Source organism: Thunnus maccoyii, chromosome 13 (genome assembly GCF_910596095.1).
Source record: "Thunnus maccoyii chromosome 13, fThuMac1.1, whole genome shotgun sequence".
Classification (NCBI taxonomy): Eukaryota; Metazoa; Chordata; class Actinopteri; order Scombriformes; family Scombridae; genus Thunnus; species Thunnus maccoyii.
The window spans coordinates 20,577,407-20,605,189 of record NC_056545.1 but is presented as its reverse complement, the minus strand read 5'-3'; the positions used below and the strand labels follow the sequence as shown (position 1 = coordinate 20,605,189).

The 27,783-nt window shown below is 40.5% G+C and overlaps 1 protein-coding gene across 1 annotated transcript; it reads left to right on the top strand.

Annotated features, from left to right (window-relative positions):
* The first annotated feature begins 163 nt into the window (after positions 1-163).
* On the top strand, positions 164-27,746 carry LOC121910123 (neuronal migration protein doublecortin-like). The gene is made up of 7 exons (XM_042431163.1): positions 164-376; positions 4,264-4,689; positions 7,721-8,061; positions 17,439-17,541; positions 21,677-21,766; positions 24,571-24,668; positions 24,790-27,746. The coding sequence occupies exons 2-7, from the start codon at positions 4,326-4,328 to the stop codon at positions 24,844-24,846; spliced, it is 1,053 nt and encodes a 350-aa protein (XP_042287097.1). The 5' UTR covers positions 164-376; positions 4,264-4,325; the 3' UTR covers positions 24,847-27,746.
* The last annotated feature ends 37 nt before the right edge of the window (positions 27,747-27,783 follow it).

Sequence of the window (27,783 nt, the reverse complement as noted above, 5' to 3'; positions counted from 1 at the left end):
TTTCACCTCTTGACAAAAAGTAGAAGTGCCTCAAACCCACATATGAAATCTCTAGGATTCTCTTTATGCATGACTGTAAATAATAACCTCCTTTAATTAATGCAAGCTTTTTTCTGTGCATGCACCTTTGGTGATAGACTGGGCTCCACCCCAGCACACATTTACCTTCAGTGTTTCTTCAGTGGGCGGGTCCAGTACTCGTTGGCTTTAGGACCCAGTGGCTCATCCAGCGAGGCAGGCAGCGGCTGGGCTCGCAGACTGACTGAGGCAGACAAAGGCGAGGGGAGAGACGGCGTGCCGCTATCCTGCAGCATCGACACACACACTCACACACTCCCCCACACAGACTCCCTTCACTCCGCAAGCAGCGACGCAGGTGAGTCCGCTACTGGATGGTATTGTCCACAGACTTTACTGATTGAAAGAAAAATGAAATGGAGATGCTTTTGACTCGGAGTGCGCAGATTGAGATGTCATTGTAGTTATCTGAGGGTGGAAGGAATGATTTTAGGTTTTCAAGACGTGCGTTTGAGCAGGTGGATTGTGAGTAGGTGTGCGCACACCCAACCCCCTTTTTTTTCTTTAAAAAAAAAAAAAAAAAGAGAGAGAGAGAAAAACTTGCCTTTTCAGCCGCTGCTCTGCCATGTGGCATCATGAGAATGAGAGTAGTAACATGAAACTTTTTTTTCTCTTTATCTTTGTGATGTGATTTTTAAAACTGTAGCTCTGTGTGGTGATGTTACCAAGACAGATATTGCATGTTGATCAGCTTTGATGAAGATGACTGGAGAGTCATCATTTGGTGCTGGTTAGTCAGGAGTGTGTAGTCACCGGGGTGTTGTGTGGGTGGCTCAGTCAGGAACACAGAACCAGCCAAAAATATCAATGATACCTCACAATGTTGCTGCAGTGCTGCTTAATCCTCAGGAGGGGATTTAATTAGGGGGAATGGATGCATTTTGCTCTAGTGGTGATTTTTTTTCCAGCTATTGATAAAATTCTGCAGAGTATCAATTAACCATAAAGAGAGATAATCCTGATGAGAACCATGTCATGCCATGCAGTTTAATACTGAGAAGCTTTGATTGATATTCTAGCTGGAAGACGGACTTTCTGGACTTGTGCTGGAGATTGAGCCGGCTGCTCCTCCAAAAAACAGCAGCAGGAGCAGCAGCAGTGATGGTGATGTCACTCTGAAGGCAGGCACCCTGTTTGAGACAATGGACTGTCCTAGATATTGCTCCACTGGGGAAGGGTCACTGTTAGCTCTGCCCATTAGTGCAGCAGATGGGCTTGAAACCTGGCCTTTGTCAGCTGAGGAGCACCCATTCCACACATGTCCCACCCCTGCCTGTCATAAAACCCCAGTCAGCAGCACAGCCAGGGGTTAGCAGGGGATTGGAGGGCCCCGCCACATGTATGGGTGGCGGCAGCATGTTTCCTTCTATTCCGTTTTAATGGCCTCTGTATGTCATTGTGGTCATCTGTACAGTGCTGGATATTTGTATGTATTAGAGGGCAATAAACCATGGAGGGCAATGAAGAATTGTATGCAAACGAGCTTTAATAGACATTGTTTCATTCATTGATTGGCATGCAAGGAATGAAAAGGCTGAAAGAGGCTCTGCAGAGGTTTATGAAAGAAATTTTTGTGTGAAATAATGTTAAATGTTGGTTTTATGAAACACTAGGAGTAGGACTAGGTGATATGTTTGAAATCAGTATCACAATATAATAATAGTCGTCACAAAGACAAAAGTCTTTTCACATGGGAGGAGCAAGAACTGAGAAAACTCAGTTTTGGTTCAAGGATTTTGAAAAACAGCAACACAATGTCGATAAATGATAATATTGAAAAAAAATTCCCAGCTCTAAGTAGAAGCCTTCTCACAGACAGTTTGGTAGAACAAAATGAAACAATCGAAACAAAATGGTGCCACGTTCAAAAATAATTTCAGTGACAGAAGATGACAAACTGTGTTATCAGCTCTTGAACCTCATCTAGGAAGAAAGTGTGTGTTGTTAGTGAGCCACACAGAGCTGGGTTGTGTTCAAAGACCAGTCAAAAATGGTCAAGTCCAGTAAGCTTATCGTGACCTTTAGGAGAAACACGTGACATGCGTGTCATCTTACTTTGCCTGAATTTGTGTAGATCATTCTTGCTGAAGGTGTTTTAAAGAACACATGTGAATAAAGAGATTGTCAGTGGAGCGGGGTTTTAAACTGCGTAGAGATAACTTCCTCTTTTGTGTGGGTGGGAGTGGGCATTTATGGGTGTGTGTCAGTGTTCAGTTTTAAAAGCTATGGTTCAGTGAGTTGTTGTGGCTACTGAGAAGTGAGTTGTGACCATCAGGTGGAACGTTAAGAGGAAGAGACCAAGCTTGAAATAGAAAAGCTGCTCTAGTCTTTGGACAGTCCATCTCACAGTATAAGTGGTTTATTGTTTATTGGCTGAACAGATGCATCATTTGCATAATTTCTATGAAGCAGGAAGGACTGCATCTCCTGTAACATTTACATCTCCTGTATTAAGGGGGAAACAAGGGTTCACTTTCTATGGAAGCTTCAGATTCAGCCCTAATGTGGTGAAACCTGACGACAAATCAAAAACAAAGTTTACCATTCATGATCATACAGTGAGATACTCATACCCAGGTTCTTGGTCTTGGGAAAAAGTATAAAAACTCATCTCACTTGATTGGATGACGATGAGTAACTATTACCATGTGCTTTTAGAAATATTACAATTTTAATTTTGTCCGCATCGCCCACCCCTAGTATAGGTTGTGCAGCTACCTGAATTCTTCAACACCTTTACTACATTTTGTGCCACATATGCTTCACTAAATGCATTTTCATCACAGTTGACAAAATGGCAGCATATTAACAGCCGGACACAATGAACGACAGCAATTTTGGGGTTAAATTGATTTCAGATGTCTAAAACAACAATCAACAAGTTGCTTTATGTTCCTTCAAAGGATAATTCTACAAATGTACCCTTAAACTGTATAAATTGGCCGTGTGCCAGTTACTGATTCATCTGGGCAACTGCTCACAGGTGTATGTGGGCTGAATGCAGGAGAAGAGACAGAGACATATAGTGTGTGCAACATGCACCGTGATGCAGTTTAGCCAAAGTAGATGAGATACTGGATTCTGTTCTTAATCTAAGCATGAAAATGCCACTTAATGCTACTAATTCATGAACTGGGCATTTTGTGCCACGGCAGTGTGTGCCCAGTGTGGGATCTAACACACCATTTCTAAAGAGTAATACATTATAGCCATACATTGTTTTATGATATTTGTTAATCATCACATCTTTACCCATGGGAAACCTAATTAATGTGTGCCAATCAGTCAGCCATCTTAATCTCATCCCTGTGTATAATCCTATTTTCATACCTGCCTAAATCTACATAATTAAAATCCCAGGTTGAATCAAAAATGATTATTTAAACATGACATTAAAATATTTATCTTATTTGACATCACAACACCTTGATAAACATTTGCCACTCCCCGGTTCCACAGGGTGTCAAATCTGCAGAAGGCCCACTGGATTGTTTGTATGAATGAATTTTAAGCTATTTTCATAAATAAATGATTGAGGCACCATGCAGTACTATTCATCACAATAGCTGCTCAAGGACTAACCTCTACTTTTGATCTGATAGTAGTAGAGATTTCAAAAGCTAAACCCACATTTGTGCACACAAAATGTTCTTTGAAGTGGTCAGAACCTGTCACGTTTTGAGGAAAGATCATTAATCACTGCCTTAAAACAAGGACACATTTGGCTGGAGCCCAAAGACCAGTGCATTTAAAAGCAGTGCTCAAGTCTCACCACAAATGATTTGTGGTTTTGTTCATTCTCTACCTGTATGCAGATGAAACCATGAGCATTGTTGCAGATTAATAGAATTCACTTGAAGCCCAAAGGGTGTCTCGTCTGCTTTGAAAATGAAAGGAAAATTAATGTCTCTGTGTTTGTACTAAAAACTCAGTGATTCATAGTAGTATAAGTTAGTACAAAATTCAGATTTATTTTTCTGCTGCAAAAAAGAGGGTATTGAGTTTAGCTTACCTTATATTGAAGTGAAGTGACAGCAAAAATGATCATAAAAAATGAATTTGGGTATTATAGTTGTTAATAAATGGTCACTTTACCAGGAGCTGATGCAGGTTTTTAATGGTTGTCTGGCTCATTGTTTTGCAATCAACCAACTTTGTGATACATTGTTTTTCCCCTTTGGCTAGACTCTCCGGAGCTGGTCACCACCGCCACACATCTGTCACAACCATCACAACTTTCAGTCATCATGGAGCTTGACTTTGGACATTTTGACGAGCGAGACAAGGCCTCCCGTACCCCGCGGGGCGGGCGCATGAATGGACTTCCCAGCCCTACCCACAGCGCCCACTGCAGCTTCTACCGCACGCGCACTCTGCAGGCCCTCACCAATGAGAAGAAAGCCAAAAAGGTGCGCTTCTACCGCAACGGAGACCGCTATTTCAAGGGCATCGTGTACGCTGTGGCCAACGATCGATTTCGCACCTTCGACGCTCTCCTGGCTGACCTCACACGCTCGCTCTCCGACCACATCAACTTGCCACAGGGTGTCCGCTTCATCTTCACTGTTGATGGCTTACGCAAGATCTCAACCTTGGATGAGCTCGAGGAGGGTGAGCATATTTTAGAAGGATCTGCAAATCACTTAATATATCTGATTTCATGGAGGGCTGAACAATTCATCGAAATTTTATCGCAATTGCAATACGGCCTACTGCAATTTTCAAATCGCAGCAGGCGCAATATTTCTAAAAGGTGAAATGTGTGTTAAAATATCATTTTAAATTAAATATTGTGCACCAAATCACACCATAATCATTTTAAAATGTTTTTCATTGAGAATGATGTAAAAATGATCATTCCCTCTAATATCGCAGATCATATCGCAGTTGCAGTATCAGTCAAAATAATCGCAATAAGATATTTTTTCAAATTGTTCAGCCCTAATTTCATGCATCTCTTTCATGAGATGTAAGATCTCTTACATCCTCAGTTTCTTTTTTCTCCTGTAGAGCTGCAGTAGTCAAATCAAACTGAGACGATAGACAATAGATGATCTGCAGTTTCAAGTCAGTTTGTGTGCTGAGGAGATTTAGAAGCATAACATTTCCAGTTTTCAGAGATTAGAAGTTTTATCTGTCCAGCCTAGACTCCTGTAATCTCTTCATATGATGTATTCACATGTAATCTGAAGGGGCGGTTGAGTGACATGGTCCAGTCTTCTCTTGGCTATTAAGTTATTTCAAAATAAAACTGTTTCTTTTTTTGTCTGACTTTAATACAAAGTGTTATTTTCTCTACAATACAAAACAAATGTGAGGAAATGTACATGAAAATTTTTATAAAAACTCTGATCTGTTTTACATTTTCACCCCCTTTGCTTTGTTTGAACTAAACGGCCTCATTCGAAGAAAAAAACAAAACGTGTTGTTCTCTCCCTTCTTCATTGGTTTTAATGGGTCTCAGTTTTAGGGTGATTAGCTTAGACTCTCAGAGATGTTCACACTGAGCTGTAAAGTCCTCTCTCTACAGCTCAGCATGGGATAAATGGTTCATTAACAGATGACATTTGCATCTAATTCTCCATCTCCGGTCACAATCTGGGTGTCAGTTTTGAGTTTTTATAAGTTTTTACTGCCAAACATCTCCATCAGCATCCATTGTAACAACGGATGGAAATCTTAATCAGCAGTTAAGGTATTTTACATCACAACATATTTAATACTCTTACTGCTCTGGAAGCTTATCAGTTTGTGCTTCTGTCTGATAAAACTAGATAGACAGCTTTATGAGCAGCTGCCATCGTGGCTGTTGGTGTCTAAATTTGGCATCCACAGACTCATCAGAACAAGAACTGATTTATATGCCCACAGATGAGTGTCATGAAAGTCACCAAAGATGATTTGGAATCTTTTTGGAAACTGAATGAAGGCTTTGCTAGACACCCGACAGGATGATCCATATATTAGCCTGCCTGAGGGAAGTCCTATTTCTGTTGAACCTTTGCCCAGATGTAGCAACATAAAGCTTTTATTGGAGAAGTAGGTGGGGATGTTAATGAGGATAAAATAAGACAGTTTTATAACTCAAGTTTTTTAAGGCAGACTCCCACAGAAGTGGGACGAGGTGGATAGGGTGAGCCTGGGGGAAAGCCAGAAGAACTGCATCTTAATTTGTTCAAAATGAGATGATCATCTCTGCTGCTTGAGCTGCTTAGGGAAGATAGTAATGCGTGTGTATGCATCTGTGTGTGTGTGTGTGTGTGTGTGTGTGTGTGTGTGTGTGTGGTGGGTGCAGTAAAGAAGGGGCAGCACAGTAAGCACTGTGTGTGGGGGGCATTTCATTGTGCTTCCTCTTGTGGGATATAATTAATTGCTCAATCTCCTCTGCACTGTGTAATCCTGTTTTGTGCCTTTGTCTTTGCCGTAATTTCTCCACATTTGGCCTAATTGTTGCCTTCTGGATTCCCGTTTTGCCAAAATTTCTCTTTCTCTCCTTTTCTCTTCCTCTGCTGTCTTGTGTTTCTACTTTAGCTCCTCTCCCTGTTTGAGCAAGAACAGCACAATCTGCAGGAAAGACTGGAATTCGATTAATGGAGATGAAAATGGAAGATTATATAGAGAATTGGAGGATGGATGGGCCATTTTAGGAAAAGTAGATTTACTATATGGCTGTAGGATATTTAAACTGCTTAAAAGACTTTCTGACATGACTTAATTCAGACACCACCTGAATTTGTCCTTTATAACTGAAGTCCTATGATGTCCAACTAACAAGGCAGTCTGTCAGTCTTCATCTAGATTGATGGTTGTCATAATGCAAGTTTGACCAAGCCAAGGGACACGTGCTTTAAACTCAAAACACAAAGAATCTTTTAAGTGTGAAGATGTGTCTCTACTTTATTTTTATTACTGTCAGTCTGTGCTGTAAAGCAGGTATTGTTGGACTGATCTAGGTTGTGGTCTCATGGGAGATACATGATGTTAAAACTCCTCTTTTCAAAGACATGCAAGTGCAAGCGACATCATAATTCATAAATACACAATAACATGGTGTCTTTTCCACTATCTCCCATGTAATTCATTCATCCTGGAACTGCTCTCATATTCTGTACCCTAAAATAGTTCTTAACATTAGCATGGAGCTATTTGTTTCATCCACAAAAGGGATAGATTTAACCTACCAATATTTTTCCCAATCATAAAAACAAACACATTTCCATTTATCCCAGTGGCATTTAACCAATGAGATATCCAATCCTGAGACTCCTGCTGTTACCGCAGTGCAATGGAGATGAATGGAATTTAGTTTGTGGTCCTCAAAGGATCAAAAATAACATTTGGAAAGACTCAATAGCAGCTTTCCAGAAACAACCTGGTTACTCAAAACATGGCTGTCAACAGTTTTCATTCTGAAAACATCAGCAATAAAAACTTATACCATCTGCAGTATGTGTTATATTCTTAAACAAAGTAAAACGATTTTTAGATGTGGCACTAACTAGATGTGAGATGAGATAGATGTGAAAGGCTTCAGTTCCTCTTGTTCAAATGTTTCTGAGTGGACGCCTCTGGGACTATTCAGGTGTCAAAGTTGAATAGCACAGTGTTACGACACACTAACCCAGTTCTTCTGTCGTCTCAGGGGAAAGCTATGTTTGTGCATCGGAGAACTTCTACAAGAAGGTCGACTACACAAAGAACGTCAACCCCAACTGGTCTGTGAATGTAAAGGCTTCAGCCAGCCAGAAGAACATGCAGTCCTTAGCTGCCAAGGCTGCCGGCGAGTCCAGGGAGACCAAGGACTTTATTCGACCCAAGCTTGTAACGGTGATGCGCAGTGGTGTGAAACCACGCAAGGCTGTGCGTGTCCTGCTCAATAAGAAAACGGCGCACTCCTTCGAGCAGGTGCTCACTGACATCACAGAGGCCATCAAACTTGAAAGTGGCGTGGTCAAAAGGATCTACACACTTGATGGCAAGCAGGTATGTCTCTCCTTCATCAACGCGCCCAGATCAGGTGAAAGACACAAGATCACATGTACTTCTGCAAACCTTCATTGGGTTTACAATATGCATATGAAGAACACTAACCTTCTAAAATTCAAATGTACTAAGCTGGTACTGTTTTGTTTTTCTTTTTTAGCATGCATCATGCAAAATTTGTTTAATATGGGATAGGGCTCTATGTTCTAGTTGTAACTGGAATAAAGATGGTACAGTACAGTATGTAAGTAAAGCTACACAATAGGAAAATTTGTGGTCAAGGTTGAGGACAGTCCGTCATTCATACATTCATCCACACCAGGCAGGTATCATCACGATCAAAGGACAGCAGGAAACAAAATTATTTGCTTGGAGATGCAAAAAAGACCAAACAGTCACATTGCATCTTCAGTGGTTTCATTTAATTGCATTCAAAATGGACACAGTAGATGGAGGACAAAATCTCATTGTCTGTTCCTACCCTCAGTCAACAATGACACTGCAGGTCCATGAGAACGAGCATCATGAGAACAACCTGTGTATACAATGACCTGCATTTTCTAAAGTCTTTTATGAGTTTCAGTTTGAGGCAACATATTAATCTATCTTGTGGTTCAGATCATTAGCCTCCTGTCCGCCAGCCTTTGTCATGGAGTTACTTTTTAGGCCACTGGTATTTCTGACTCCATCTGTCATTGAAAAGCTCAAAAGTCCTGGGATGTTCAGTCTTCCACCCACTATGGTGGTGTACAAAGGGCCAAGCCCTGTATTGTTGTGTTTGATCATTTTGCCCCCTATTGTTATTGTATTTGGGTTGGTGCACAATACTACTTGAGTAAAACTGTGAGAATATTGTTGTAGAAAAACCTTTAACATACACACCAAAACCAATGTCAACCAGGACACTGAAGCTTGTAAACTACAATAGCAACTCGTAATCCGTGCACTTTGCTCAGTACAGCTCAGTATCTTTAATGTTACTTTCCTTGTGCACATGAAGATATTTTGTGGGACATAATCTGAGGCTGAGACACATCTGAGGTTGGGGGTAAAACATCAGACAGTCCCAGAGACAATCAATCTCTCGAAGACACTGGCACATCTGGATTCTCTGCTTGAGTTTCCAAATTGAGATAATGCTTTTGTCGCGTGTTGAGGTTGGAAAATACACACATGTCTTGTTTCATGTAACAGAAGCGACAGAATAAAGGGCAAAGTGTCCTGAGCAACCTTCACTATTCTCTGGTGTTCAGCTACAGGACCCTTTGGCTGTTGTAGCCAAACAGAATTCAGGGCACAGGGAATCCCATGAGGAGACCCTGCAGAGAAACATTTCCACTGGCTGGTGGTGGGCAGTGAAGACTTGCAGTGACATCACACCTGTATTACTGTATGTACACTTAAGTATGAGATTAAAGGTAATCCAGTGTCTCCTAAATAGGAAATATCTAGATAGTAGGGCTAGAACTAACAATAATTTTTCATTATTGGTCAATCTGCTGATTATTTTTTCCACTAATCCATTAATTAAGTCTATGAAATATTAAAAAAACAAAACAAAAAAAACAGAGCCCAAGATGTCCTCAATTAGATTAGTTTCTCTGACCAGCAGCCTAAACCCTAATGATATTCAATTTACAATGATATGACAAAGAAAAGCTGCTACGTCGGAATTGATTAATTGACAAATCGTTTCAGGTTTCAAGACTCGAAAAGGTGGAAGGTAATCAAATGATCCATATGAGGCACACACCATGCTTTAACTTTACAAACAAAAGTCACTCCTAAAAGTTAGACTATTGTTTTCTCCACACTCAGACTAAGCTTAAAAGGACATAATGTTTTATTCATGTTCATGGTTTTTTGGATTAGTCTGAAGGGACAACCACTGCCACCGTGTAGCGTCGTCCACCTGGAAGGCTGTGGAAAGGTCTGTGAGACAGACTGTCTACATTATCCTTATCAGAAGTGTATGCTACTTTATAAAGTGCTAAATAAAATGTGGTTTAATAAGGATAATTGGTTATGTATAGTAGTACAGTGTCATAATTGGGTCTTAAATATTTTTCCATACAATACATACAGTAGGCAGTGACCTTTTGACTACAAGGACATATCTTTCATTATGGTTATTTTTGCTTTTTGTCATCCAGAGAATTAGCATGGAATTAATGCAGTATTTCGTATCAATCCCCTGCTCCAGATGCAGCCACGCCTCATCACACCTGTATTTCACCGCACAGATCAAATACCTGTGCTTTCCAGACTGTTGTTCCTCTAACAGAGGCAGCAAATGTGAAAGCATGTGTGGAGATGAACAAGGACATCTGTTCCTCGGTCCTTTCTTTGATATGGTTATATGTTTGCTAACCCTCATGTAGGAACCTTTTCCTGTATAATTCATTACAGATGGACTGGGGATCGTGTCCTGCTGAGCCCCTTTAGTTGTTGTACTTCTGTTTTTTTCCTCTGTATTAATAAAAGGCCCCAATCACAGCGATGGAGGAGGGGAGGTGCTCTGAAATGATAGATGGGGGAATTTGATTTTAATGCTCTCTCTCAAGGGTGCAGTCTGCCTGCCTCACTGTTTTTTCTACAGAAACACTTGTTAAGATGTTTGGATATCGTAATCACTGAATGGAATATGGCTGTTGCTATTTTATTTTCATGTATTTGGTTTCGTAGTTGGGCTGTAGTTAGGTTTGGTTCCTCTTTTTTTGCCTCTTTTTATTGCCATGCCATGCATTTTTAATAATGTGTTTCAACAAAATTAATTTAACAGCCACCATATGGTGGCTATCCCAATCTGAGAATATTGATTGTATTGTTATCACTGTAGATATAGATTAATTATTTCATAATTAGTTTTACATCGATCTCTGCCAGGGACTCCCAGTTTCATTGCGATGCACAGAAATCTAAGAAATGCTGCACATATTATTGCAGTCTCTTTGTGTGCAGAGGCACACTGCAGCTGCTCTGTGGTGGAGGTGATATGGTAGAAGCAATATTGATGCAGTGCCCGCCCCTCCCTGACTCTGCGCCGATCCTCCTCTTCCCATTCCATTGCGATAGCTGCTAGGACCGGTTGCTAGGAGACCACATCCCAGGCACAAAGAGAGCCCAGCTGGTGTGGACTGGTCTGTCAGATACCACATCCTGTAGTGGGTGTGAGAGTTTACTATCGATGCAAGCCTTTGCTTTAAAAATCACAGGTCATGATTATTTTTTTTACCTGTATACATTCCATCATTGGGTGTGAACTGTAGCGTGGATATGTATAGTTTTAAAGGATGAGATTGTGACTGAGATAAAAGGTGATTCGGGTTGTGTTTTGTATCATTTTTGAAATGGCTATTTGATTTTTGTTGTTCCTCAGTGCAGTGCAGACTCTAAAGACAGCCTGCCCTCCTCTCTTCGTCAGTAATGGGAACAAAATCACTCCCATTTTCCCCTCAAATGCTGGTGCTTTTCACTTCAATCGGGAAGGGTGGGGCCAGTGGATTCAGGAGTCATTCATTTTACATTCTTAGAGCAAATTAGGATCATTTTATTTTGCTGATGGGGAGTTATTATTCCCCTGCCTGGAGAAAAAGGAAAAAGAACATTTCTTGAAGCCCTTACTGCTTCTTTTAAATCAGAGAGTGTTTATCTAATTGCTGGCAGCCATTTTGTATTCACTCCCTTTTTTGATAGACGTTTCTGCATAGAAAAATAGTTCTAATTTGCTTCTACAGTAGTTCATCACAATTGCACATTGGGAAGGTTTTTGTCTAGTAGATGCCAAATTCAAATGTTATTTGTGAGACATGTTGAAGGTGCATTGTGTTACTGTGCAATTTGTCCTCATGAATTATCTCGACGAGTCCGCAGCACTGCAGAGTGCTGCGGACCCTTTGAGTGCCCATTACTGAGACCCCGGTTTGGAATTTAAGTCTTTTTTTTTTTTTTTTTTTTTGTTAAATTGATTTGTCAACAAAGAGCCGCAGAAGAAAAAGATGCTTCAGGGATGCTTCAGGCACAAGGTCACACTGTTATTGTCAGAGAACAAAAGATTCCAATTCGCTTTAAAACTTAATAACTCACAGTAAAAAATTATTCACTGAGTAGGAGAGGGATACAGGCATGGGTTCAGGGCTTCTTAACGACTAAAATACATCGGGTAATAGGGAAGCCTGCTTTTCCTTGGTTATCACTGCTCTTGCAGTCTGCCTGCTCTTTGCCATGCTGCAGAAGCAGTTGTCATGGCAATAAGCTCTGCCGTGATGGATTCAGTTTGTGACAATGGCTGTAATACGCTGAGTGTGCTCTTTACATTGGGTCTTACCTGTCTGCTCTCTGTTCCTCAACCATCAACACAGCCACATTTCACTCTCTCGCGCCCCCCCACCCCCACCCCACACACAGACACATGCGCACACACACACACACACACACATTGTGAAGCAGTGGCAAACAGACTGACAGAGGGGCGTGGTCCTCGTGATGAAGCATCTCAAGCAGGCATTGAAGCCCATGTGCATCTTCTTTGCCTAAATCCCCTCACAGCCCCCGTTCCTGCATGAACACCACATCAACAAGTGAGCATGACCCGGGGGGAAGAAGAGGAAGCACAATTTAATAATGCTAAGACCACATCAGTCAACCAAATGGAAAGCCTGCTTCCTTGGGGTTGGGGAGGGGTGGGGTTAAGACAACATCAGGCACCAGCTGGTCCCCATGACTGTGCAGATATTGCCGCCTAAATGACTCATCTGCGTTCCAAATGCATCCGGTGCACCTACAGTAACATACAGACGCTGTTACCAGTGCACCAAGGTCACAGACAGGTCAAAGAGGCAACTGGTAATGAAATCATTGTTAGAGATGAACAAATCTTGATTTGATTTACTGGATTCAACAGGAATTTTATTTGCTTACTGGGCTGTTATAAAACCAGACAACTTGACATGATTTTTAGTGTTTTTGAAGCTGTGATTGTTTTTTTTTTTAATATTTTGCACTGCCTGTGAAGCACTCAACCATGGATAAAATAGATAAAATAGAGACTGTGTGTGTGTGTGTGTGTGTGTATTTTGGTGGAATATTCCACTCAGTGCAGAGGCGTTGATATTGATCAGGTCTGTGTGCCTACAGTGAAGGAAATGGTGTGGGAGTTTCCCCATGGGTTGCAAAGCAATGGCTACTGGCTCTTTTTCAGCCCTTTTTCAGCTTTTTCATACTTTCGTTTTCTCTCACATAGTTCAGTAATGCTGAGACTATACAATGTTACATTTAATGAAAACTAATTTATGCACAATGAGATCGTTTTCTTTTTTTTTTTTTTAAACTACCATCCTATTTTACCTCGAGCTATAGTTAAATGCTCTGTCCTCAAGCGCACATCTTCTCCAGAGTCATATCCTCTGCTAATATAATGAAAACACAAAATAGAAAATGCTGCAGTGTACATGCTTACAAACCTGCTGTTTTTAATTATTTTTTATTTTACAGACTACAGTTGTATTTCTAACTCTAACTCTCTGGTTAATATGGAGGCAGAAGGAAACCTTCCTAAACTGGTCTGAGATCACTCTGCCACAGTCATTCAGAGCAAAGACGATTAGTGTAATCAGTTATATTTGATTCTCCTGATCGTCCATTTGCTGACTCTTTAACGCCGGTGGTAAGCCTTTTACAGTTCGTCAGATAAGTACTGATTAGATGAGCCACCCAGATCATGACAGAGAGTCAAAATGGTATCATGCAATATTGAATAGCTTTACTTCTGCAGTGAGATCAATTAACATGGCTGTGTGGAGTCAGAGATGAGACAGATACTGGACCTCAGTCGCTCATTCAATTCTGCTCTGACTGTGCTGCTGAAAAGATGAGCTGAAGTCAAGACAAGCAGCTGCCTGTCGAAGACAAAAGGATTTATGAGCTTTGTTTGGAGGAGATGGTTCCTGCTGCTTCACACAAAAACACCAAGAAACTGCTCTTTGTCCCTGAAATATAAAAAAATGTTTTGCAGAACAAATTGTTGAATAGGTTGGCAGTGGTTGGTCTGAACAGAATGTAGTTTAATTCACACCTGAAATGATTATTTTAACAATAATATATATGTAATCAGGCCATGTATTACACAAAAATCTTTGAGGCCAGCTGGCTTTGCTTAGTCCAGTTTATAATTGGTTGTATTTGGAGTTGTTCTATATTTTAAATAATTCTGCATCATACATAGCATTTAGTATGTTAATGTTCATACAGGTGATACTGTGCTGTATGTTGTGGCTTATTTTACTTGTCTCTAATAGCTTTTCTTGTGGTTTGATGAATGAATTCTGAAACACCACATCTGAAGTCAGAAGTCCTCTGTTTTGCAGAACAGATATTGAAATGAAAAACTGGTTATTGAGCACCACAGAGAGTATATAGAGTATAGAGATTACAACAACTTGAGGCCCACCAGTGAAATAGAGCACTTAATTTCTTAACTCACAACTTGACTACCATCACCTAATGAACGTTTGTGGCCTGTGGACGACTGGTCAGCGTTGGGCTCAAGGAACTCTGAATAATTCAGTTGTTGTAGTTGGTGGATCCCTGCGTGGCTGCTGGTGGTGTTCGTGGTTTTCAGGGGGTCATGTGGTCCTGACAGCTGGTGAGGCAGAGATTAGGGATGGGCTTGGGGGGACAGAGGGTTGGGGGGGCACCTAGAGTCTGGAAGGAGCCAGTTTTAAGGAAAACCCCACCCATGCTCCTCCAATAAAAACACAAATGGACATCTACACACTAACCCTAACCCTTGAATTGCATGTGAAATATCTAAAGATGCAATATGACTATAAAAACAGTGCTGGGAGACTTCTGATAATCTTAAAGTTGAGCGGCATCATGTCGTGTCATATTGTCCTTCTCCTAGATACTGTTGCCAGGTGGGTCTGGTTGATGCAGTTGACTGACCTTTTCAAACTGAGAGAAGATGCTTCTTAACCTATATCCAATTGTTCCCACGCTGGTCTGCCCTTTCCTCACGGCAGCCATGTTTCAAAGGGACTCTTGACATTTTACATTTGATGTGATCGCATGCAAAGCCGAGTGTTTTCTACAACATTTCTATCAACTATAGACAGATGTCAGATGACAAATTTCACTAAGGTAACTATTAACCCATGATGGGCATCCCATTTATGAGAGAAAACAATGTCTGATGATGATGATGATGTTATTAATCAGAATGCACTTGCGCAACCAAAAAACATGTAAGCCAAATTTGGGTGATTGATGGAGTGTCTGCAGGACATTTGACACATACTGTATATGAATTATTAGTGGACTTGATGGAAAGAGGACTGGTCAAAGATCTGAACTGTAGCTGTACAGATAATGTGAATCTTAAGTGATCCCTGTTGGGAGTAGGATTACAAGGATTCAGTGTTTTTGCTATGAGGTCATAAAGAGGGAGGATGCTTTCTTACAAATGAGAATGAACCCAAGTTTTCTCATGCTGCTTTTTTACTGAGTCACCCTTCCTCTAAATGTTTCCGAGTTGTTGCATTACGAAAGTGTGTAGTTTTTGGATTTGTTTAGCAATTGAGTTCTTGGTTCGAGTGCAGTGCTATTGTAGTGTTTGTGTTTTACGTTTAAACCCATGCAAAGTCTTTATTTTAAGGTTTTTTAAATTGAATCCCCTTTTAGGTCAGTGAGTGGACAGATTGACTGTCAAGAAGACACTGGTCCTGCCTGGTAGGCAACTAGAGGCCTGCAGAGAGGACAGAATCTTTATTTTGAATGGAGAGATTAAGGTAGCAGTCTTTTGGATAAGCACTTTATCCCTTTAATCAGCTCTGTTCTTAAAGCTATTAAAACATTGACTACCCTTTATACCCTCCCATCCATTTCAGCCCATTTTCATCTCCTCTCCTCTACCTACTGCAAGGGTTTTGCCTTGGGGGGGAAACAGCTCTTCCTAATGCGTCCATCTTATGATTAACTGTCAGGTGCCCCTGTTGCCACGCAGCAGTTTAACCTAATGAAAGTAACATGTATCTAATCTCTTGATAATTATCACAATAAACACACTATATGGAGCCTGAAAAGTAGCCCTGGCTGGAAAAACCAATTAGATTTTGATCCCTGGAGTCAAACCACCATCTCTGTACCTCAGCGAGGATCTAGCAGGCCTGTATCCGGGGAATCTTGTAGGACACAGAGAGGCTACAGCTGTTGGATGCCACGCCAGCGAGTCACCACCGCACACATTTAGCTTGTCTAGCAGGGCTGAGAACCAACATGGCAGCTGCTGGGGTGCGGTGTTCCCAAATTATCTGCTGCTCATAGTTTGGATGTGTATCATAAAGGACGAAATGATGCATCTTGACTTTCCTGGCAAACATCCCAACATAATCTGTCAGGCCATGGACATCTCAGAGAAACCACAAGAGAATCTTGAATCAGTGTTTTTAGTAAATTAGCTCTAAAGCCCCAAAAGAGAGTGCCAGTCTGTAGTTCACTTTATTCCTATGTTTTGATAAAATCATTCAATGAGAGAGAACAAATTTCAACAGGTGATGAAAGGCAAACTGGAGATGAGACTGTAATGCTTTGTAACAAATCTTATCTGTACCGGGGGGAAGAAACAATCAGGGGGAAACACAGCTTTTATTTTGAATGGCTTGAATAGGCCTGCCTGAGCTGGTTACAGGGTCTTTATAATGGAGAGCAGAGGAGAAGGTGTGGCCCAGAGACATCTGTCCACTAAGTAGGCCATATTGTGTCAACAGCTGCTATAGAGTGAAAAAGTCCCTGGGGATGGAAGTTGAATCATTTAAACATTACAGCAAAGGTGTAACATTATACTCTGTGTTTGGGCTTTTTTGTGCCTTTGTGTGCGTGTGTTTTGTTACATGCTCCTACTGTAGCTAAAGGCATGTTAACATGACAAGTAAAACACAAAGGCAGCTGACTAAATCCTTTGTAAAAATGCAGCCTCATGTGGGTGAATTTACTGAGAGATAGTTAGGTCTTCCTTGTCTGCCAACCAGAGTTCATCTGTTTTTTTGTTTTAATTTAATCAGAATTTAATGTTTTAATTTCTGTCATCAAATCTGTGGGCACATCAGCCACGGTGCCTCGTCTGCACTGCTATTAGCAACGCTTCATCATGCTGTATGGATGACATTTTTAAATTAGTGCTGAATCAGCATTTCAAATTCACTTTATTCAACTATGACAACATGAATATGATCTGACGAATTTGAACAGATACTACTCTCCTGGCAATTGCACAGTCTTAGTTTCTTTAACTCTCTGTGAGTGCAGTAAAGAGATTTTGTCTTTTACAGTTGATACCAGATTGTTAAGAATCTCATTTATTCTGGCTTCTGGCTTCACAGGTTACTTGCCTTCAAGATTTCTTTGGTGATGATGATGTCTTCATTGCATGTGGACCAGAGAAATTCCGCTATGCCCAGGACGACTTCTCTCTGGATGAGAATGGTGAGTATGACACCGTTAGTCTGTATTTTACAGCGCAGTATATACAGGTCTAGGCCAGTTACTGTACTGTATATAGACATGAAATACAGTATAGTATTAAGTTAGACATGAACTGTGCATCACCGTTTGTGTGATGATATTGTAAAACCATGGTAAACATAGTATGAGCTTGATAATGAATCATGCTGCTGTATCAACCTAAAGACAATAAAAATGTGAAGCCATGAAAAGATTAATGAAACGTACAGCAGCAAATAACACCCACAAACCTGTTCACATACATTAAGACACACTTGACAGGGCGTTTGCACTGTTAATGTCTACATCTTGATTTAAGGAAGTCCATTATTTCAAACAGTAGACTGTATTTTATGAAAAATGATGTGATGGAGTCGGTCTGCCCACACTTGGCTGTCAACAGGAGTAAACTGACACTTTTGTCTTTGTTTGAAGTTGATGTTATTGGGGATTTTTATGACAGCAGTTCTGTGTGGGAGGGCATCCAAATTAGTTTGTTACATTTCCTGTTTTATGAATTTGACACACACCTTTTATTTAGTCAATAAACATTCAAACTGTACAGTGCAGCAAGAACAATTTATATAAGTTATGGTTCTATGTGTCACAAGATTTACATTTGTGAAGTCACATCAATAATTCCTAACTCTGAATCCTTTCCTTTCTGTTCAGCAGCCATAACACAATGAGATAGACGTGATTTAGACATTTAGGTAAAAGATTTGAGAAAAATAATTAAGGATGGAAAATTTAGCAAAATCCTATCATAGATCTTTATACTCAATCTAAGATAACACATTTCTGGTATACTGCTCCTGGTGTCTAACATTGCATTTAAGCACCTAAAATAAATCACTTACTGTATGTATATAAAATGAAAATATCCACATAGAGTGAGCAATAAGTAGTTCCTGGGATGTTATTTAATTAAACAATGTCCCTTTAGAGACTCTTTTGACTTGTTCTTTTTCTGAAACAGATGTTATGTTAACAGATAGTACAAAGAGAAGAAAAATTATGTGTGAGAGGGAGGCCAACAAAGAGGCAGAGAGAGTAAGGGGGAGTCTGTTATCTGCAGTCAGCAGCAGGGATAGGAAAATGTGGAGAAGAAAAAGAGTCATTAATCTGTCTGGTGACAGGTTTAGGCCAGGTGATCTGCTGTTGCTGATACTGCTGAGAAGTCAAGGAGAGAAAATGTGAAACCAATCCTCTCACTGAGTCTCTCTGCTCCCCACAGACATGAAAACCCTATTTTTAACAACCTACTTCCACTGAATGTACCTCTACGAAAGATTCAACATCTTATAAATGACTTTTAACCTTACAGGACCAGTGTGTAGGATTTAGTGGCATCTAGCGGTGCAATCTGCAACCTCACCTTCTCCTTCCAAGCGGTTGGTGCTGGATAGGATGGGCAGGAGGGATGATTTATGAAACTCTTGCGAGATTTGTACCCTAACCTTAACCTAATCCTAACTGCACTCGCGAGAGTTCGTCCCCCCAGCTCATCCAGTCTAGCATTTACCTTGCAAGTGTGTAGGAGAATCTACGGTGGCCGTGTAACTCAAGAAAAACGTGAAAGGCCCTCTCTAGAGCCAGTGTTTTGGTTTGTCCATTCTTGGCTACTGTAGAAACATGGCGGTGCAACATGGCAGGCTAAAGAGGACCCGTTCTTTATGTAGATATAAAGGGTTCATTCTAAGGTAACGAAAACACAACAATTCTTACTTGCAGGTGATTATACACTAATTAAAACATACTTATGAATATTATATTCCATTTCTGCCAACTCTGTTCTGCTAGATGCCACTAAATTCTACACACTGCACCTTTAACACAGCAACGATACAAGGCTGATTTGTCATTACACTCCCTTCATCCCTTCTTTTCCACTCAGTTCCTTTTTCATGTCTTGGTAGGATGGAGATTCCAGTTCATTTATAATGATCTGGGTGCTTTCATTTCAGCACACTCCCCACATCGAACCAAAGCTAAATTGTTTCATTCAGTGTATAATAACCTTGGGGCAATGCTAAATAAAATGTCTTGAGCATCCAGACATTGCTGAGTTAGAGAGAGAGAGAGAGAGAGAGAGAGAGGGAGAGAGACAGAGAGACAGAGACAGAGACAGAGACAGAGAGAGAGAGAGAGAGATTTTGATTTTGATTTTTGGCTGATTTATGGTCAACTCTTGACAATTTGGATGGCGATTCTCCTCATAAAGATGAATGACAATAGTTACCTTTGATGTGACTTTAAGGAGTTAAGATTCTATATCTCCAAAAATGATGCACATGCCACAGAGTGTTTATGCTAGCTAGGCTTTTGTCTGGGTAGGAGATGAACTTTGAATGTATTTTTTTCCTCTTTTACTTCGACTCACATGGTTGCTGTTTTTAAGCTTGGTTTGGCAGAATTACCAAAATAGAATTAAATCTCTTGTGGATATTTTTTGCACTCCTTATGTTAAATACAAGACAAGGCAGATGGACTTGCAGACAGACAGGAGCACATGTGTACCTGCAGCTTTGTTTATGCCGCGACAACATCAGTTGAAACTGAGCAAGAATTTGTGTAGATAGACTCAGGGCTATTTTGAGGCTACTGAGTAGACGAGACAAGCTGCCAGTCTGAAGTATTGTCAAAGGCATGGTGGCACACCTTGCGAACAATAACGCTTGAATGTACGTCTGTATCCAGTAGTGTGTGAAGGTTAGGAGAGAGAAGACAGACATGGTAGGATCCCAGGAGACAGAGGGAGGACAGATAGTATAATTAGCATCAATAGTGGAAAAGAGGAGGTAGGGGGAGGAAATGACTAGAGGGAGAAAGAAAGAGAGAGCCTTACAGTGCAAACAGAGGGGAAAATGCAGAGGGAGGAGTAGCGATGTCTGGAGTCTGTCTACCCTGATTAATACAGTGACCCAGAATATACTACATACATTTCTATCTGATTTATACAAGCGCTCATCATTATGCATTTATAGGAATTCACAAGCAACTGATATGGCTCTTGAATCATAGCCAGTAAACCCTGGATAGCAGTCAAATTATGTACAAATAGGGCAGGGAATTCAAGATGCTTTTATACCGTTGCCAATGCACTACCTGAGTTTCCACACTACAAAAGCACATACTAAAATGATGGATAGATTCAAGGATAATAAACATATTTTCCTACAAACCATTTTTTAAATTTTAACAAAAGAAGCCAATATTCTTACATGCTAAATACAAGCAGCCATTCGAGGACTTTACCTAAATAAAGTATGATTTAAATCAGGAACTAAAATACTACAAGACTATGAATCTGACCAAACATTCAATACCATCTTTTGGTACTTGACACATTTGGTCAGTCACAATAATCATCTACATTAAAGTCTAGAGCCCTTCGGCCCTAACCAAGCTGCTAATTGTCTTCCCTCTGCAGATTTAATACATCCATGTTGATGTACTTCATTCAGCCTTTTTGTTTCCTTATTGTGCTTGTATCTGTATCTGCAGTATGTAGGGTAAACGCTTGCTTTCGTCATGAGGGTTGGATGAGAAGATTCATACCACACTCATATCTCTGAATTGAAGCCACAAACAGCAGCTGGTTAGCTTAGCTCAGCTTAGCTTCCTGCTAGATAACCAACAAAGACACACCAGGAAATCACCGCACCTGGCCAAGAAATAGTCCTGCACATAACTCCCTGTAAAATCCCAAATTGTCATTTTTAAGATGGATTAAACAAATGAGACCTAACTTGTTAGATGAGAAGATCGATGCCACTCATGTGTCTGACTAACTCATGATAAGAAAGTGAATAAACTTGTTTCTCAAAAATTACTTTAATACTGAAGGATATAGAAGTTGTTACCAAGGCCTAATTGGTTGCTTAACTCTGTCAGTCTTGTACGTTAATTTTCTGTCACCAATCTAGTCAACATGCAAGCAACAGTTAATCCACGGTCCTAGATGAATTAGATTGTTTAGCTTTTTTACTTTCCAACATTTACAGATTACATTCATTTTTACACTCATGTTTGGACAACTAACTAACTAACCCTAACTCACTCTGTCAGTCTGGATGAAAAGTGATAATGTCTTTTTGTGTGTTTCTCATTACAGAATGCAGGGTGATGAAGGGACCCAAAGCTCAGCGCGGTTCAGCAAAGAGTCCTGGTCCAATCAGGCGCTGCAAGTCTCCTGCTGAATCGAGTGAGCCCATTATTATCTGTAACTCATCCTTAGCCATCCTAGGCCAATATAAGATATGACAGAAAAGTGATGTAGTGATTAGCTCCTGGAGTCTTGTAGGAAGACGCTAAACACCAGTGTCAGTGGTGCTGCTCCGTAGCAGACCTTGATCTTACACTGAAGGGGGTCGAGAGAAAAAATTGATTTCTCTGTTAGGAGCAATACAAGATCAATAGATTACAAGATGGGTAAAAATACAAATGCATCGTCAAAAAAGAAAAAAAAAATGGGGATGCTAAAAAGGCAAAGATTTTTCTCCTTTTTTTTTTTTTTTTTTTAGCCTTTGTTCATTGAGGGTGATCTGATGAGATTTAATACAATGTTGCCAATGCAGATTTTTAAAAAAAAACATGAATAATACATGAAAAGTAAACACAGTTAGTGTAAACAGCTCTCAGCTGTTTGTTTGACAATCAGGGATTTTAACATTTAATAATATCCAGGAGGCAGTAGACCATAATAGAGACAGTGGTGCCTGCTCATGCTTAAATCTTTTATGTTAACAACAGCTTTTAACTCTGGAGAACACTGCTGTACCTCCCTGTTTTGAATCATGCTACGCAGCATATCGAGAGTTTGCATAGTTACACCATTAGCTGGCTGAACAGTTGGCTCTATGAAACCTGATCGGGTGCAGGCATGAAAAAAAGCGGTTTCCGTTGACAGCTTTCACATAAACTACGAACACTCAGGAAGGTGTTACTTACTCATTTTGTAAAATGGTATTAATCCTCTCACTGGTTATTGCTATACACCATGATGACACACACACACGCACACACACATAGAGGTTTTGCTGCATATTCTTAAAGCCTGTTAAAGTATGAGCAAGTGACAGTGTCTCTCCACCGGAGAAAAGACGGAGCAGATGAGCATTTAAATCCCCTGTAGGGTAAATGCAGGGCTGACGCGCAGCACTGAGAGTGACTGAGAGTGAGACGCTCTGAGCCGGCAGTGTGGTAGCAGCAGGTAGTCGTCAGTTCATGTTTCATGCCACTTTACACGATAGGTGGTGGTGGTGGGGGGGGTTGTGGTCTCCAGCTCTGCGGGTGTCTTCAGTCCTTCAGCGGTCTTGAATATTTTATTGATCACTGATTGGGGGGGGGGATGCCTGGCCTTTAAGACAGCAGATGGTTGGCCACCATGCTGGGGAGGCAGTAAAGTGTTGAGTGTTAACACTTCTGTCGTACCTGCGAGGTCAGCAGGTTGATGACAGGGTTGCAGCGGAGGGCTAGCCTATGTTAACAGGGATTACTACTCATAAATAATAATGAGAGTTTACTCATACTCATAAAGTATTTACCAAATTTCAGTTTTAACACCCGAACTGTACCTTGAGTACCAAAAGAAGAGGGAGTATCTTTTAGTATGTATGTAATGCTTCTTATGCTCAGTGCTGTGGGTCACTGTAAGGCTATTCTTGTAACGAACAACAGATTCACTGATCTGACAGAAACATCATTAGCTTAAAAAATCTGTACTTGATATTTTGAAATTTGTATCTGAAACTATCTGAAGCACCTAACTGTGAAATTATAATTGGACATGAGAATATATAAAATACTGTACATTGCCATCTGTCTCTGAATGCCTCTCTGGCTTCTGTTAACAGCTGGTATGAAAGCAACAATAGGTGTGCGTGCACCCCAGACTCACGCTCCCCAGCATACTATAGCACTAACATTTATGGAAGAGCTAAATTACTGAATCAAAATCCAATGTAATTAAATGCTGCAGCCTCACATACATAGCAGCTGGCTTGTTCACCAGCACATTCTTCAGTCTCCGGCCTCTAAGAGGGGGGGGAAAAAAACAAAAAAAAACACCTAGTGTCTTACAAGGGTGCACTGGGTTTATTGAGTTGAATGCTTTCAAAGTGTGTTTGCATGGCCTTGGGATGAACGCCCATAAATGGTTGGAGAACAGACACCACAATGAAACACAGTGCTTCAATTAAACATCAGCATGCTGGATTAGATTTTCCACAGAGGATGAATAAATCTTCCGTGTACATAAATGCAGAGAGAAAACCATGACAGCACAGGCAACTTTTCTGATATGTAGAGAAAATGTTACTCCGCTCCTGCTGAAGCTGAATGTTTTGTCTTTAAATGAGACAGCTGCAGTCTCTGTTTAGTACATGTGTTAGTTTGTCATGTTTAGATGTGCAGACTTTAAGATTACAAGATAATTGGGTTTGTGATTTCAGTGCTTTTGGTATTTAGGTCTACATTTGTAAGACTGTGTATCTGACTGAGTGTTTTAAATGAAGCCAGTGGCATTAAGTTGGTGAACAATGAAGCTTTATCCACGTTGTGTTTTCAACACTCATTGGCTCAAATGTACACTGGCCATCTGGCTTATAGTCCTCAGAATTCTTTTCATCTCTTATAGACAAAAACTCTTTTAAACCACTTAACACACACAGCTACATCACATTGTGCCACTCTCAGATATAAACACAATGTTCCAGACTGAGGGAAGCCTAGCAACGTGGCAGGACGCAGAGTGAGTGAATAAAATGTCATCTAGCAGAGAGAGAAACAAACGGAGAGCTTGTCAGCCACCTAGACCTGGACCGACTGCGTCGCTCTGCACTGTAGCCAAGTGAGGCCATGGTTCAAGTTTGACTTTTCTCTCCAGAGCCAAGGAGAGCTACAGGCCCCCTTTTACACACTTTCTTTCTAATCCACACTACTCTGTTTACCTCTTTTTCTCCTATTTCCCTCCTCCTCCTTTATCCCTCCCTCTGTGGGCTCTCTCAGCCAACGGGACGGGCTCCAGCAGCCAGCTCTCCACCCCGATTTCCAAGCATTCCCCCACCTCCACCCCTACCAGTCCAGGCCTCAACAACAAGCAGAAGGTACCTGGACCTCACTCCCTGTCCTTACCTGTCATCATGTTGCCCTTTTGTCTCCGAATCCATCATTTTATGCTCTTAATTGTACATTTTTTAACACATTTTGCTCCCCCTGTGTTTGCAGGACCTCTACCTGCCCTTATCTCTGGATGACGATGATTCTCTCGGTGAATCGATGTAGACTCTCCTCCTGCAGCCTGCCTCCTTTTGGCCTGAAACACAGAAGTTTTTATACCTCTGCTGCTTTCCACCTTCACTCACAGTGCCACCTGTTGTCTAGGAGAACCACTCTTTGTCTCTTTGTAAGGCCTTAGCCACCACGGCTATGACACCATTTGCTGCTTGAGAATTGCACAAAACACAAACCTTTTTTTTTTTTTTTTTTAAATCAGTTTCCACCATGGGGGTAACAAACAGCTCACTATTGTTCAGACATGTTTCTCTGAGGGGGATTAGACACTGTTTCTCAAAAAGGGCACACAGTTCACTGACCAGCAGATTTCACGGTGTAAAAACAAACAAACATTTAGTTAAAGGATTCACTCTTGATATTTCAGTCACAGAATTCCAAGCAGCAAATGGATATTTTTAGGGGTGTTAGCCAGAACTGACTCAACTTTTGTATCACTTGTATTCGTGATGTTTCTCCATGTCCTCCTGTCCTTCTGCCCTATGGTTAAAGGTGTTAAAGGTAAAGGTTCCTTGTCAGAGGACGTCTGCTAAGCCAGATGGAGTCTTTCTAACCCGCTGTAAATACTGTGTATAGCTATCATAACATCTCTGCCCAATGTCCATTGCTGTGCTTCCATAACGTCACATCCGTCTAACATTTGCTTAACATGATACAGGGTATGGTCAAAGTAAAAGAAAAACCAAAATGAAGTCCCACCACAGAGGGTGAGGATGTGTGGGATGCAGCTCCTGACTGAGGAGGATTATTGGCCAGAAGCCGTCTCTGGGCTGAGAATACATGTTCAACTGAATACATATATATTAAGAAATTATAAAACCATGTGTGAAATGACACTTTACAGCCACCATAATCATGGAGGCCTCAAAATCCTCAAAATGTTGGCAATAATTTGGCATTCTTGTCCAATCAGAGACGACCACACTATAAAAAAGCATCCCACACAGCCCTCAGGGAAATCTTTATATTGGTGTTTCCTCTATTTTGACCCTATACATAGACAGTAGGCTATACATGGTATATACCCTCTGTGTTTTAGATTTTCACAAACTGCAGTGCATGATATTGATGAATGGATATAAGACTTTGGGCATGTAAAAACCCGATTTTAAGGACCTAATGGTGCATAAGAACAACCAAAGTAAAAATAATTAGGCCAATCAGTATACAGTAGTGCTCTAGTGACCATGTTGAAATCGTTTCCTTTTAGGCCACTTTATCACTGGTGATATTTTATAGTTCAGTGAGTGAAATTCAAAGATAAATAAATAAAGGTCTCAAAGCCAAAGTATGTTTTCAGGCCAAGAATTATAGAAAAGGGGGAAAATATGTAACTTTATTAGTTGTAAAATTAAATACTCTGGAGGAAGCACATCCGGGAGATTTATGCATGTTAACTTTTAACGCATCAAAATAATGAATCATGCTCATCTGACGCAGTTACAGTTTTATCAGGTTGCTAAACAGTAGTGGGATTTCTCATATTTTGCATGGCTCAGCATAGTTCTCAGATACAGGGGAGATGAAAAGTTAACGGTTGTCTAAATCTATGTGTGGGTTTTAAATCTTTATAAAGTTTATTAATTTATATCAAGGGTACTTGTCTAGGGTTTTTTTTCCTAGTTTTAACTTGCTCACGAGCTATAAACATTAGTACTTTTTTCAAGCCTCTGTGTGCAGCTATCTATCGCCATATTTTTATTTTCTATTGTCACGACTTGCATCGTGTGTCTTATAAATCTACTGAAAAGAGTTTTCTCAGATTTTGCAGGGAATCAAGCCTGAGAATCTCTAAATTGGACGACACTGAAGCACAAAGCAGGGAGCTACTATTCACTACAGCAACAGACACTTTACTGTCTACTTGCCAGCATTACAATGCGTGACCACAATTAATCTCTCAATACACTGAAAAAATAAAAGTGATGCTGGTGTTACATCCTTTGAATTAACATCTATGCATTTGGATTAAAGAGTAGTTAAAAAAAAAATCAGTTTTTCTTTTTTTCCTGTAGAGAATGGCCTTTCATACCCAGTAGCGTAATAAGAAATGAAACAGAGATTTTCCATGCAGTTATTCCATTGTGATGATGTGACAGTCTGAAAGTTGTATGTCTTAGGAGTGATCCGGTGCCCGCCCTCTGGATAAGTTTTGAATAGCTGTTTTCTTTAGCCACTTAATGCTCAAGACAAACCATCACCGTACTATCTGGTGCTGTGAACTACATCTTTCTCCTGCAGGGAGCGCTGTCACACCAGCACAACAGCTAATAATATCAGCTCATCCAAACAGCAGGGACACCTCACCGTATCCACCATTTTGTACAAAAGCCCCATTTGTTGTCATTTTTCTGAAACTATCAGTTCTATATAATCCTACATGCTAATAATGTTCTTGTTTCCTTGATTTTTCTACGGCTTACTTCAGCGCTGCAGCATAGAAAACATTAACAGAAAAATGTTGGTTGTCTTGTGTAAACCGGCTGCCACCATGTAAGATGGATGGTGTGAATTCATCACCTACAGTGGTGCCTTTTTTTTTAGATTACTGTCTTTTGATAAAAAAAAAAACTGAAATGGGACATCTAAGGCTTGTTCTTAACAGCTGTTTGTAACATTTTTAAACGTCTTGAATGAGGAGGGCTCCCAACACACTTTGTTTTGTAGAGTTACAGGACACTTTATTGTGGTGTAAATACGCTCCCTTCCTGTTCTCTTTCATATGTATGCCTTTCTGATAGAATGAATGACTTTTTTTTTTCTTTTTTTTTTTCCTTGGAAATTTACAATGTCCTTTTTAGTGGTATTTTGCAATGTCACAGTGGCTTGTTTCAGTGCTTCATTCAATGTATTAACTGGTATCCTTTTGCAATTAAAACAGTTGTATTTCACCTCTCTGGTTTTGACTTTATTACAACAACAACCACT